The sequence below is a fragment of the Salmo salar genome, chromosome 01, assembly GCF_965601325.2.
Source record: "Salmo salar chromosome 01, fSalSal1, whole genome shotgun sequence".
Classification (NCBI taxonomy): domain Eukaryota; kingdom Metazoa; phylum Chordata; class Actinopteri; order Salmoniformes; family Salmonidae; genus Salmo; species Salmo salar.
In genome coordinates, this window is record NC_138291.1 from 7,705,001 (window position 1) to 7,720,000 (window position 15,000).

General features: G+C 44.9%; 1 protein-coding gene across 2 annotated transcripts in view; it reads left to right on the top strand.

Moving 5' to 3' along the window:
• LOC106605188 (protein EFR3 homolog B) overlaps nt 1-15,000 on the top strand; it is a 39,365-nt gene that overhangs the window by 9,326 nt on the left and 15,039 nt on the right. For both annotated transcript variants that reach the window (XM_014200603.3, XM_045710369.2), the window contains exons 5-11: nt 1,632-1,753; nt 2,350-2,493; nt 3,192-3,308; nt 3,540-3,618; nt 4,515-4,650; nt 10,281-10,433; nt 10,766-10,877. In XM_014200603.3, the coding sequence (XP_014056078.2) occupies nt 1,632-1,753; nt 2,350-2,493; nt 3,192-3,308; nt 3,540-3,618; nt 4,515-4,650; nt 10,281-10,433; nt 10,766-10,877 (863 nt within the window). The remainder of the gene's footprint in view (nt 1-1,631; nt 1,754-2,349; nt 2,494-3,191; nt 3,309-3,539; nt 3,619-4,514; nt 4,651-10,280; nt 10,434-10,765; nt 10,878-15,000) is intronic.

Sequence of the window (15,000 nt, forward strand, 5' to 3'; positions counted from 1 at the left end):
TTATCTGTCCTATGTCCCACTGTCCAGCCTTTATCTGTCCTATGTCCCACTGTCCACCCTACATCTGTCCTATGTCCCACTGTTTAGCCTTTATCTGTCCTATGTCCCACTGTCCAGCCTTTATCTGTCCTATGTCCCACTGTCCAGCCTTTATCTGTCCTATGTCCCACTGTTTAGCCTTTATCTGTCCTATGTCCCACTGTCCAGCCTTTATCTGTCCTATGTCCCACTGTCCAGCCTTTATCTGTCCTATGTCCCACTGTTCAGCTTGTATCTGTCCTATGTCCCACTGTTCAGCCTACATCTGTCCTATGTCCCACTGTTCAGCCTACATCTGTCCTATGTCCCACTGTTCAGCCTACATCTGTCCTATGTCCCACTGTTCAGCTTGTATCTGTCCTATGTCCCACTGTTCAGCCTACATCTGTCCTATGTCCCACTGTTCAGCCTACATCTGTCCTATGTCCCACTGTTCAGCCTACATCTGTCCTATGTCCCACTGTTCAGCCTTTATCTGTCCTATGTCCCACTGTTCAGCCTTTATCTGTCCTACGTCCCACTGTCCACCCTACATCTGTCCTATGTCCCACTGTCCAGCCTTTATCTGTCCTATGTCCCACTGTTCAGCCTTTATCTGTCCTACGTCCCACTGTCCACCCTACATCTGTCCTATGTCCCACTGTTTAGCCTTTATCTGTCCTATGTCCCACTGTTCAGCCTACATCTGTCCTATGTCCCACTGTTCAGCCTACATCTGTCCTATGTCCCACTGTTCAGCCTACATCTGTCCTATGTCCCACTGTTCAGCCTACATCTGTCCTATGTCCCACTGTTCAGCCTTTATCTGTCCTACGTCCCACTGTCCACCCTACATCTGTCCTATGTCCCACTGTCCAGCCTTTATCTGTCCTATGTCCCACTGTTCAGCCTTTATCTGTCCTACGTCCCACTGTCCACCCTACATCTGTCCTATGTCCCACTGTCCAGCCTTTATCTGTCCTATGTCCCACTGTTTAGCCTTTATCTGTCCTATGTCCCACTGTCCAGCCTTTATCTGTCCTATGTCCCACTGTCCACCCTACATCTGTCCTATGTCCCACTGTCCAGCCTTTATCTGTCCTATGTCCCACTGTTTAGCCTTTATCTGTCCTATGTCCCACTGTCCAGCCTTTATCTGTCCTATGTCCCACTGTCCAGCCTTTATCTGTCCTATGTCCCACTGTTTAGCCTTTATCTGTCCTATGTCCCACTGTCCAGCCTACATCTGTCCTATGTCCCACTGTTTAGCCTTTATCTGTCCTATGTCCCACTGTCCAGCCTTTATCTGTCCTATGTCCCACTGTTCAGCCTTTATCTGTCCTATGTCCCACTGTTCAGCTTGTATCTGTCCTATGTCCCACTGTTCAGCCTTTATCTGTCCTATGTCCCACTGTCCAGCCTTTATCTGTCCTATGTCCCACTGTCCAGCCTTTATCTGTCCTATGTCCCACTGTTCAGCAGGACCTTATTTCTCTTTCTTGATGGCAAAAAATATTTTAATTTGATGTCGACACAAAACCAAGTCTAAAAAATTACAAGGTAAACATATATTTCCATTTAGCTCTGTCACGAACCAACGTTTTCCTACACAGTTTGTGAAGTTTGCCAACATCGAGGAGGACACTCCGTCGTACCACCGCAGTTACGACTTCTTCGTGTCGCGTTTCAGCGAGATGTGTCACTCCAGCTACGAAGATCCCGATGTACGCACCAAGTGAGTGACCCAGAACTGCTTTTTCTTACCCTTAAATCTAAGGTGAAGTGTGTAGGGGAGCCCTTAAATCTAAGATGAAGTGTGTAGGGGAGCCCTTAAATCTAAGGTGAAGTGTGTAGGGGAGCCCTTAAATCTAAGGTGAAGTGTGTAGGGGAGCCCTTAAATCTAAGGTGAAGTGTGTAGGGGAGCCCTTAAATCTAAGGTGAAGTGTGTAGGGGAGAAAGACTAGGGGAGAAATGTTAATTTGTGACTGCTCTATCAATACTAAGTGTATCATGCATTTCTATCCCTTATACTTCTGTCTGTCTGTCTGTCTGTCTGTCTGTCTGTCTGTCTGTCTGTCTGTCTGTCTGTCTGTCTGTCTGTCTGTCTGTCTGTCTGTCTGTCTGTCTGTCTGTCTGTCTGTCTGTCTGTCTGTCCTCTCGCTCACTTTCTCCCTCTCTCTCTCTGTGTGTCTGTCTGTCTGTCTCTCTCTCTCCGCTCACTCTCTCTCTGTCTGTCTGTCTGTCTGTCTGTCTGTCTGTCTGTCTGTCTGTCTGTCTGTCTCTCTCTCTCTCTCTCTCTCTTCCCCCGTCCCCCCCTCTCTCCCTCTCCAGGATCCGTATGGCAGGTATCCGTGGTCTCCAGGGTGTGGTAAGGAAGACAGTGAGGGATGAGCTGCAGGCTAACATATGGGAGCGTCAACACATGGACAAGATAGTCCCCTCTCTACTGTTCAACCTGCAGGACCCCACAGACAGGTAGCTTAGTGTGTGTGTGTGTGTGTGTATGTCTGTGTTTATTCCCTTTGTCCCCTGCCAAACAGCTCATCCTTCTGCATGCAGCTTTAGTGTTGCCACAGTGACAGGTGTGTTAAACCAGGCAGGTCACCCGTGACACAAGTCAGTATTCGACGTCCGTCCATGTCTTAGGGCGTCGGGAGATAACGTTGAAACCAGCCACGAGCGGCAACAGTGAGTGTTGTTACCTTCAAACAGGTTTGGGTGTTGTGGATAAAGATGACGTAGATAAGCTTCAGCCTCTGATTCCAAATATTTCAAGTTTGAATCCGTATCCCAAACCTTAAGCCCTTACCTTAACCAGTCGTAGTGCATACCTAACTGCAGCCCCTAGTGGCCGGTTTCCATGTCATCTCCCGTCGTCCTCAGACATGGATGGACGTCAAATACTGACTTGTGTCACAGGTGACCTGGCTGCTTTATTTGATCACCTGTAAAACGTAACACAGGAAGTGTGTATTTGAGGTTTAAAAAAACCTTCTAATTTCTACTTTGAAATTTCAGACTAGATATATCCTATCTAAAAATGTACCAACCCCTACAAAAATGTCCATTATTTATATCCGACATAATAATACAAATTTCCTGTGGCAGCAGGATTATTTTACTGCTGTAGGAAACTGGTTCAAATTAAGATCCTATTTCTGTACTGTATGTAGTGGTTCCCCTGGCTGTGAGAAGGAGAGTCCAGCTGAGCTGACTGAGAGATGCTTCAGAGAGCTGCTGGGTAGAGCTGCCTACGGGAACATTAAGAACGCTATCAAACCTGTACTAATGTGAGTCTCACACACACACACACACACACCACACACACACACACACACACACACACACACACACACACACACACACACACACACACACACACACACACACACACACACACACACACACACACACACACACACACACACACACACACACACACACACACACACACACACACACACACACACACACACACACACACAATTCTTTATGAATCAAACCAAGCGTGTGTGTTAAAGGCACCTGGATAACCATTCTCTGTGGGAGGGGAAGAGCTTTGCTGTCCGCTGCTTCAAGATCATCATGTACTCTATCCAGGTCAGGATCGTCACATCCTCATATTAGCATTTAGCATGTCTAGTATGGTTTCACATCACTCAATGACTAAAATATATTTTGTCTTCTCTCCACTCCTGTCTCCTCTCCTCTCCTGTCTCCTCTCCTCTCCTGTCTCCTCTGCTCTCCTCTCCTGTCTCCTCTGCTCTCCTCTCCTGTCTCCTCTGCTCTCCTCTCCTGTCTCCTCTCCTCTCCTGTCTCCTCTGCTCTCCTCTCCGGTCTCCTCTCCTGTCCCGTCTCCTCTCCTGTCCTGTCCTGTCTCCTCTCCTCTCCTGTCTCCTCTGCTCTCCTCTCCTGTCTCCTCTGCTCTCCTCTCCTGTCTCCTCTCCTCTCCTGTCTCCTCTCCTGTCTCCTCTGCTCTCCTCTCCTGTCTCCTCTCCTCTCCTGTCTCCTCTGCTCTCCTCTCCTGTCTCCTCTGCTCTCCTCTCCTGTCTCTCTGCTCTCCTCTCCTGTCTCCTCTCCTCTCCTGTCTCCTCTGCTCTCCTCTCCTGTCTCCTCTGCTCTCCTCTCCTGTCTCCTCTGCTCTCCTCTCCTGTCTCCTCTCCTCTCCTGTCTCCTCTGCTCTCCTCTCCGGTCTCCTCTCCCGTCCCGTCTCCTCTCCTGTCCTGTCTCCTCTCCTCTCCTGTCTCCTCTCCTCTCCTGTCTCCTCTGCTCTCCTCTCCGGTCTCCTCTCCTGTCCCGTCTCCTCTCCTGTCCCGTCTCCTCTCCTGTCCTGTCTCCTCTCCTCTCCTGTCTCCTCTCCTCTCCTGTCTCCTCTGCTCTCCTCTCCTGTCCTGTCTCCTCTCCTCTCCTGTCTCCTCTGCTCTCCTCTCCCGTCTCCTCTCCTGTCCTGTCTACTCTCCTCTCCTGTCTCCTCTCTTCTCCACTCCTCTCTCTAGTCACAGCATTCTCACCTGGTTATTCAGCAGCTGCTGGGTCATCTAGATGCTAACAGTAAGAGTTCAGCCACAGTGCGTGCTGGGATAGTGGAGGTCCTGTCTGAGGCTGCTGTCATTGAGGCCAGTGGCTCTGTGGGTGAGTATGTTTGTTTGTTTGTTTGTTTGTTTGTTTGTTTGTTTGTTTGTTTTTTGGGGGGGGACCCTGTACTACACTAAAACACCCAATCCCAAATTGACCCATAGACATCGTTTTCTCTCGTTGAGATCTGAGAGGATTGTATACTCAGGTTGGTTTACAACGTCGACGATGAAACATATCTAAAAGGCAGGAGGCTGTGTTTTTATTTTTTGTATTTTAAATTTAACCTTTATTTAACTAGACAAGTCAGTTAAGAACAAGTTCTTATTCATCATTATGGCCTACCAGAAGGCAATAGGCCTCCTGCGGGGACGGGGACTCTGATTAAAATTAAAATATAGGACAAAACACACAACACTACATAAAGAGAGACCTACGACAACATGACAACAACACGGTAGCAACACAACATGGCAGCAGTACAAAACATGGTACAAACATTGTTAGGCACAGACAACAGCACAAAGGGCAAGAAGGTAGAGACAACAATACATCACGCGAAGCAGCCACAACTGTCAGTAAGAGTGTCCATGATTGAGTCTTTGAATGAAGAGATTGAGATAAAACTGTCCAGTTTGAGTGTTTGTTGCAGATCGTTCCAGTCGTTAGCCTCAGCAACCTGAAAAGAGGAGCGACCCAGGGATGTGTGTGCTTTGGGGACCTTTAACAGAATGTGACTGGCAGAACAGGTGTTGTATGTGGAGGATGAGGGCTGCAGTAGATATCTCAGATAGGGGGGAGTGAGGCCTAAGAGGGTTTTATAAATATGCATCAACCAGTGGGTCTTGCAACAGGTATACAGAGATTACTAGTTTACAGAAGAGTTTAGAGCGCAGTGAGGTGTCCTATAAGGAGCATTGGTGGCAAATCTGATGGATGAATGGTCTAGAACATCTAGCCGCTCTAGAGCATCCTTACCTGCCGATCTATAAATGATGTCTCCGTAATCTAGCATGGATAGGATGGTCATCTGAATCAGGGTTAGTTTGGCAGCTGGGGTGAAAGAGGAGCGATTACGATAGGTGAAACCAAGTCTAGATTTTACTTTATCCTGCAGCTTTGATATGTGCTGAGAAAATGACAGTGTACCATCTAGCCATACTCCCAAGTACTTGTATGAGGTGACTACCTCATGCTCTAAACCCTCAGTGGTATTAATCCCACCTGCGGGGAGAGGGGCACTCTTGTTATCGAACCACATGACCTTTGTTTTGGAGGTGTTCAGAACAAGGTTAAGGGAAGAGAAAGCTTTTTGGACACTAGGAAAGCTTTGTTGTAGAGCGTTTAACACATACTCCGGGGAGGGGCCAGCTGAGTATAAGACTGTATCATCTGCTATTAAATGGATGAGAGAGCTTCCTTCTGCCTGAGCTATGTTGTTGATGTAAATTGAGAAGAGTGTGGGGCCTAGGATCGAGCTTGGGGTACTCCCTTGGTGACAGCCAGTGGCTGAGACAGCAGATGTTCTGAATTTATACACTGCACTATTTGAGAGAGGTAGTTAGAAAACCAGGCCAAAAAACCTTCAGAGACACCAATATTCCTTAGCCGGCCCACAAGAATGGAATTATCTACCGTATCAAGAGCTTTGGCCAAGTCAATAAAAATAGCAGCACAACATTGCTTAGAATCAAGGGCAATGGTGACATCATTGAGGACCTTTAAGGTTGCAGTGACACATCCATAACCTGAGCAGGAAACCAGATTGCAGACCAGAGATAATACTATAGACATCAAGAAAGCCAGTCAGTTGATTATTGACAAGTTTTCCCAACACTTTTGATAAACAGGGCAAAATAAAAATAGGCCTATAACAGTTAGGATCAGCTTGATCTCCCCCCTTTAAATGAAGGACTCTCCGTGGCTGCCTTCCAAGCAATGGGAAGCTCCCCAGAGAGGAGATACAGGTTAAAAAGGTCAGAGATAGTCTTGGTGATGATAGGGGCAGCAACCTTAAAGAAGAAAGGATCTATACATCTGATCCAGATGTTTTTTGGGGGGTCCAGTTTAAGGAGCTCCTTCAGCACCTTGTGGTGTGGTTGTTACTGACAAGGAGCTGAGTCAAATAGGTATCCTGACTTCATGAAGTGTTGATTAAAGAGCTCAGCCATGTGCTTCTTGTCAGTAACAACCACATCATCAATTTAAGGGACATGGGCAGCTGTGAGGAGGAGGGTTTATTTTCCAGGTCTTTCACAGTTTTCCATAACTTTTTGGGGTTAGACCTTCAAGCGAGAACTGCTCCTTAAAATAACTAACTTTGGCCTTCCAGATATCCTGAGTGCACTTATTTCTCATTGCCTGAATGAGAGCCAGTCACCCTGAGTATGCATGTGCCGAGCCTTTCGCCAAATGGAATTCTTGAGGTGTTGTAACTCTGCCAGATCCTGGTCGAAAAAGTGGCTGAACCTGTTTTTAATTCTCATTTTCTTCATGGGGGTGTATTTGTTAACAATACCACTGAAAATATCAGAAAAGAAGGTCCAAGCGTCTTCGACAGAAGGGATCAAGCTGATTCTACACCAATTTACAGAGGCCAGTTCATGAAGGAAGTCTTGCTCATTAAAGTGTTTTATCAAGCGTCTGTGACAAATCAGGACAGGTTGTTTCACTGAGCAGGCATTAGGAACACAGGCTGTAAAACAGTGATCACTAAGGTCATTACAGAAAACACCAGACTGATACCTCTCAGGATTATTTGTGAGGATAACATCAAGGAGAGTAGCCTTTTCTGGGTGTTTTCTGGGAGTCATAACTTGTGGGATTGGTAATAATCTGAGAAAGATTTAGGGAATTCCATTGCTTTAGGACTTGGTCAGGTGGTTTAAGCATGTCCCAGTTTAGGTCACCTAGCAGGACAAAGGGGCCAGGAGAGAGCTTAGGGCAGCTAGGGTACAGGCCGGTGCTGATGGGGGACGATAGCACCCAGCAACAGTCAACAAAGAGCTATTTGAAAGTTTAATGCTTAAAACCAGCAAATCAAATAGTTTGGGGACAGACTTGGTGGAGACAACCGAGCACTGAATGTGTTCCTCCACTCTTCCTTTACCACTTCTCATTACTGACACATCTGGATTGGAGCTGTGAATCCACACTTTCAATTGATCCATTTTAGGTAATAAGTTTCCAGTGTTAATTTGCAGAAAACACAGGCTTTTACGAGAGCAGAAGTCAGGATTGAGGCTAGCAACCATAGACGGGTCAGAGACCTACAGTGGTTCCTCCTTTAGAAGTTGCGTCATACTGCAGCACACCTTGGCACATTATTTAATTGTCAGCCATTTTTACCATTAATGCTAGTTAGTGCTAGTTTGACCACCAGAGGGCATCTTTGAGAAGCATTTGATAGTCTTCAATATTGGCAATACTAGAGAATTTAAAACCTTTTTTTGTAAGAACATAGTTTAATGGGATTTATTGTAACACATTTTGATTAATTTGACTAATATTATGCTGTTTTTATTCCAAGAAAAATTAAAAACAAAACCCTCATGGTTTCCGTTATGATGGAACAGAAAATATGGCGCTGCACAACGTGATGGTCGGGAGTAGTACGAAGAACATAAGAGGATTGGAGGATTCTAAATTAATATATACGGGGCATTTTTCATTAGGATCTGTGAAAATATCTAATAATCACTTTGTTTACAAAAATAACAATATTTTGGAAATGATTTTGTTTTTATTTAACCTGGAGTGAGAGAGAAAAAAGGCCATTCATTAACACAGGGTGAGACATTCTCACTAATTTGTGAATAAAGCCAGTTTGTTATTTAGAATTATTTCTGTTTGTAGAGGGAGAGAAATCAAAAGCCTACCATCACCTCATGGGTCTCCCGGTCGCTGCTGGCACAGGTATTGAACCAGCATCTGTAGCAACAAACTGCGATGCAGTGTCTTAGACCGCTGCACCAATTGGGCACTGTACAACGTGACCGGTCGGGAGCAAAATAATCCTAACATTTCCACACACTAATTGTAGTCTAAGTTTCTCTTAGAATAAAAACCTTAGTGTAACAACAGTTTTAGTAAGTAATACTGATGAGTAGCAACAACAAAAATAAGTGAATTTTTTTCGGGTGTGCAGGACAGAGGAATAGCATTTCTTACACTATATTTCTAAATTCAATCACCTTCTTCATCCTCATCATTCAGTTCATTGAAATTCAATTTTGAAGTCGTACACAATTATCAGTTTCTATTTGGTTTATTCCACCTGTTCATTGTCAGTTAGAGACACAGTACCACTTGCACTGGTCTGGAGCAATGAAGTAGTGACACAGGGTACCGTAATAAACCACAAATTACCTCTAAGTACCGCAGCATAATCCCTAAACTTTCAGTTGAGCAACCACTGTAACAGAAGGCTCTGTGGTGTAATGATTCTGAATGGTCAGATAGCTAGCAGAAGGTTCTGTGGTGTTATGATTCTGAACGGTCAGATAGCTAGGAGAAGGCTCTGTGGTGTTATGATTCTGAATGGTCAGATAGCTAGCAGAAGGTTCTGTGGTGTTATGATTCTGAATGGTCAGATAGCTAGCACAAGGCTCTGTGGTGTTATGATTCAGAACGGTCAGATAGCTAGGAGAAGGCTCTGTGGTGTTATGATTCTGAATGGTCAGATAGCTAGCACAAGGCTCTGTGGTGTTCTGACTCTGAACGGTGAGATAGCTAGCAACAAAGACAAGGAGCTGCCATGCTGTGAATCATAGGTGGCTTGTTTCAGCTAGTTCTTGTTATTGATACCAAATGTATTTATGCTTACCAAAAAAGATTGGAGACTAAATATGATTTACATGTTGCCAATAATCTTTTGTTTGTAAGCCAAGCCCGCCGGTGCTGCCCCAAAGTTGTGCACGCATCGGTTTTGTTGGTAAACAATCTACCCGTGTATATAGATGAGCAATAGCGTTCCAGAACTGTAGCTCCACATTTCCCTGTTATTGTTTCTAATGGCCACTAGAGGGAGACAGAGCCTGTCATTGTCCTGTTATTGTGTATAATGGCCACTAGAGGGAGACAGAGCCTGTCATTGTCCTGTTATTGCGTATAATGGCCACTAGAGGGAGACAGAGCCTGTCATTGTCCTGTTATTGTGTATAATGGCCACTAGAGGGAGACAGAGCCTGTCATTGTCCTGTTATTGTGTATAATGGCCACTAGAGGGAGACAGAGCCTGTCATTGTCCTGTTATTGTGTATAATGGCCACTAGAGGGAGACAGAGCCTGTCATTGTCCTGTTATTGCGTATAATGGCCACTAGAAGGAGACACAGCCTGTCATTTCTTTTTAACCTTTATTTAACTAGGCAAGCCAGAACTGTAGAACAAATTGTTATTTACAATGACAGCCTACCGGGGAACAGTGGGTTAACTGCCTTGTTCAGGGGCAGAACAACAGATTTGTACCTTGCCAGCTTGGGGATTTGATCCAGGAACCTTTCGGTTACTGGCCCAACGCTCTAACCACTAGGCTACATGATGTCATTGTCCTGTTATTGTGTATAATGGCCACTAGAGGGAGACAGAGCCTGTCATTGTCAATAAATTACAGGTACAGCATTCTAGATATAGTATTGCTCAACTAACATACACTCTGTTTGTGTTTGTGTGTATGTGTGTGTGTAGGCCCAACAGTGCTGGAAGTATTTAACACCCTGTTGAAACAGTTGAGACTGAGTGTGGACTATGAACTGACTGGAAGCTGTGACCCGTATTCCAACAACATGACAACTACTGACCAGGAGAGACAACTACAGGAGGCTGTCATCAAGACCATCGGTCAGTAGGGGTGTGTGTGTGTGTGTGTGTGTGACCAGAAGTCCTCACAATGATAGTAAAACAAGTACAATTCTGACAAGTGGGGACATTTCTCCAGTCCCCACAAGGAAAAATACTTTAGTAGGCTTAGTGTTATAATTTGAACTAGGGTTAGTGGTTGTGTGGGGTTAAGATTAGGGTTAGGGGTTAGAGAAAATAGGATGGAAATCAATTGTTTAGTCCCCACAAGGATAGTACAACAAACGTGTGTGTGTATGTGTGTGTGTGTGTGTGTGTGTGTGTGTTCGTTCGTGGGCATATCTTGATATTCTGTACGTGTTCTGTCCTTCCAGGATCCTTTGCCAACACGTTGCCTATCTACCAGAGAGCAGAGGTTATGCTGTTCATCATGGGGAAGATCCCTGTTCCTGGGATATACCCTGCTCTGGGCTCACCTATCGCTGGGTAGGTCACTATCAGAATGAATTCATGCATGTAAGCAAGCCTTCGCCATGGAAGCCTTGTCTGACCTAGTATGGCCCGCAAAGCAGGCTAAAAGTCGGTATAGGGTACAAAGTTGAGTCCCAGTTCAACGGTTCAGACACAAAATGTATGTGGCAGGGTCTACAGACAATCACAGATTATATAATGAAAACCAGCCACGTCGCGGACAACGACGTCTTGCTTCCGGACAAGCTGAACACCTTCTTCGCTCGCTTTGAGGATAATACAGTGCCACCGACGTGGCCCACTGTCAGGGACTGTGGACTCTCTTTCTCCGTGGCCGACGTGAGTAAGACGTTTAAGCGTGTTAACCCTCGCAAGGCTGCCGGCCCAGATGGTATCCCTAGCTGCGTCCTCAGAGCATGTCCAGACCAGCTGGCTGGTGTGTTCACAGATACATTAAGTCTCTCCGAATCCCAGTCTGTTGTCCCCACATGCTTCAAGATGGCCACCATTGTCCATGTACCTAAGAAAGCAAAGGTGATTGAACTAAACGACTATCACCCCATAGCACTCACCTCTGTCATCATGAAATGCTTTGAAAGACTAGTCAAGGATCATATCACCTCCACCTTACCTGCCACCCTAGACCCACTTTTTTGCCACCCTAAACCCACAATTCGCTTACCGCCCCAATACATCCACAGATGATGCAATCGCCACCACACTGCACACTGCCCTATCCCATCTGGAGAAGAGGAATACCTATGTAAGAATACTGTTCATTGACTACAGCTCAGCATTCAACACCATAGTACCCTCCAAGCTCATCATCAAGCTCGAGGCCCTGGGTCTGAATCCCGCCCTGTGAAACTGGGTCCTGGACTTCCTGACGGGCCGCCCCCAGGTGGTGAAGGTAGGAAACAACAGCTCCTCTTCGCTGATCCTCAACACTGGGGCCCCACAAGGGTGCGTGCTCAGCCCCCTCCTGTACTCCATCTTCACACATAACTGTGTGTGTGGCCAAGCACGCCTCCAACTCAATCATCAAGTCTGCAGACGACACAACAGTAGTAGGCTTGATTAGCAACAATGATGAGACATTCTGCAGAGAGGAGGTGAGGGCTCTGGGAGTGTGGTTCCTCGGCGTACACATCACTGACAAACTGAAATGGTCCACTCACACAGACAGTGTGGTGAAGAAGGTGCAACAGTGCAAATTCAACCTCAGGAGGCTAAAGAAATTTGGCTTAACACCTAAACCCTCACAAACTTTTACAGATGCACAATTGAGAGTATCCTGTCGGGTTGTGTCACCTCCTGGTACTGCAACGCCCACAGCCGAAAAGCTGGTGCGGTCTGCCCAACGCATTACCAGGGCCAAACTTCCCGCCTTCCTGGACACCTACAGAACACGATGCCATAGAAAGGCCAAAAAGATCATCAAAGACATCAACCACCCGAGCCACTGTCTGTTCACCCCGCTGTCATCCAGAAGGCGAGGTCAGTACAGGTGCATCAAAGCTGGAACTGAGAGACTGAGAAACAGCTTCTATCTCAAGGCCATCAGACTGTTAAATAGCCATCACTAGCACATCAGAGGCTGCTGCCTACATAGTCACTTTAAACAATGCCACTTTAAATAATGCCACTTTAATAATGTTTACATATCTTACATTACTCATATCACATGTATATATACTGTATTTTATATATAGATTAGGAATCACAGGCCACTTTTAGAAATGGATCACTAGCCACTTTAATAATGTCTCTGTATCTTGCATTACTCATCTCATATGTGTAAACTGTACTCTTTACTATTCTACGGTATCTTAGTCACTTTAATTGTTTGTAAATATTGCATCACCCATCTCATATGTATATACTGTACTCTATACTATGCCACTGTATCTTAGTCCAATGCCGCTCTGACGTATATGTATATGTATTCTTAATAATCCATTCTTTACTTAGATTTACATATATTTTGGGGTGTATGTTGTGAAACTGTTAGATACTACTGCACTGTTAGATACTACTGTACTGTTAAATACTACTGCACTGTTAAATACTACTGCACTGTTAAATACTACTGCACTGTTAGATACTACTGCACTGTTAAATACTACTGCACTGTTAGATACTACTGTACTGTTAGATACTACTGCACTGTTAGATACTACTGCACTGTTAAATACTACTGCACTGTTAGATACTACTGTACTGTTAGATACTACTGCACTGTTAGATACTACTGTACTGTTAGATACTACTGCACTGTTAGATACTACTGCACTGTTAGATACTACTGTACTGTTAGATACTACTGTACTGTTAGATACTACTGCACTGTTAGATACTACTGCACTGTTAGATACTACTGCACTGTTAGATACTACTGCACTGTTAGATACTACTGTACTGTTAGATACTACTGCACTGTTAGATACTACTGCACTGTTAGATACTACTGTACTGTTAGATACTACTGTACTGTTAGATACTACTGCACTGCTAGACACTACTGCACTGTTAGATACTACTGGACTGTTAGATACTACTGTACTGTTAGATACTACTGGACTGTTAGATACTACTGGACTGTTAGATACTACTGCACTGCTAGATACTACTGCACTGTTAGATACTACTGCACTGTTAGATACTACTGCACTGTTAGATACTACTGTACTGTTAGATACTACTGCACTGTTAGATACTACTGTACTGTTAGATACTACTGCACTGTTAGATACTACTGTACTGTTAGATACTACTGCACTGTTAGATACTACTGCACTGTTAGATACTACTGTACTGTTAGATACTACTGTACTGTTAGATACTACTGCACTGTTAGATACTACTGCACTGTTAGATACTACTGCACTGTTAGATACTACTGCACTGCTAGATACTACTGCACTGTTAGATACTACTGCACTGTTAGATACTACTGCACTGCTAGATACTACTGCACTGTTAGATACTACTGTACTGTTAAATACTACTGCACTGTTAGATACTACTGCACTGTTAGATACTACTGTACTGTTAGATACTACTGTACTGTTAGATACTACTGTACTGTTAGATACTACTGCACTGTTAGATACTACTGGACTGTTAGATACTACTGCACTGTTAGATACTACTGCACTGTTAAATACTACTGTACTGTTAGATACTACTGTACTGTTAGATACTACTGCACTGTTAGATACTACTGCACTGTTAGATACTACTGCACTGTTGGAGCTAGGAACACAAGCATTTCACTATAGCCGCAATAACATCAGCTAAACATGTGCATGTGACCAATAACATTTGTTTTGATTTTGAGTCTATCTCCTGTTTCTGTGGTGTTAGACAGCTTGATGTACAGGTACAGCCCCTGGACAGGACGCTAGTCTATAGCCAATATATCTCCTTAATGCTACCGCTTTCGATCACACCGACAGAGTCATGGCATTTCGGTACACCAGAATTGCATTCACTGGACCAGTGAAACCCTGCGTTTGCCCCTCGCAGCGTTGCGTTGCAGAGACAGTTGCAGTGCGTTTGGTGTGGTGTGCGTACGTTTGGATTTACCCAACGTACGCGTCAAACTGTATTCGTAGACGGCTTGACAGAAACGGTAGCAGAAGGTGAATGTTGAACTTTTGTTGCACACACATCCAGATGATGCCGTGTACTATTTTGTGTAACGGCGCTGTCGGCGTGTTGGAAGCAGAGGCATCATGTAAACAAAACCAGCAAACTTGGCACGAGGCTGAAAAGTGAAACTGCACTGTGAAATGGTGTTGGTTTTTTGGCACGAGGCTGAAAAGTGAAACTGCACTGTGAAATGGTGTTGGTTTTTTGGCACGAGGCTGAAAAGTGAAACTGCACTGTGAAATGGTGTTGGTTTTTTGGCACGAGGCTGAAAAGTGAAACTGCACTGTGAAATGGTGTTGGTTTTTTGGCACGAGGCTGAAAAGTGAAACTGCACTGTGAAATGGTGTTGGTTTTTTGGCACGAGGCTGAAAAGTGAAACTGCACTGTGAAATGGTGTTGGTTTTTTGGCACGAGGCTGAAAAGTGAAACTGCACTGTGAAATGGTGTTGGTTTTTTGGCACGAGGCTGAAAAGTGAAACTGCAC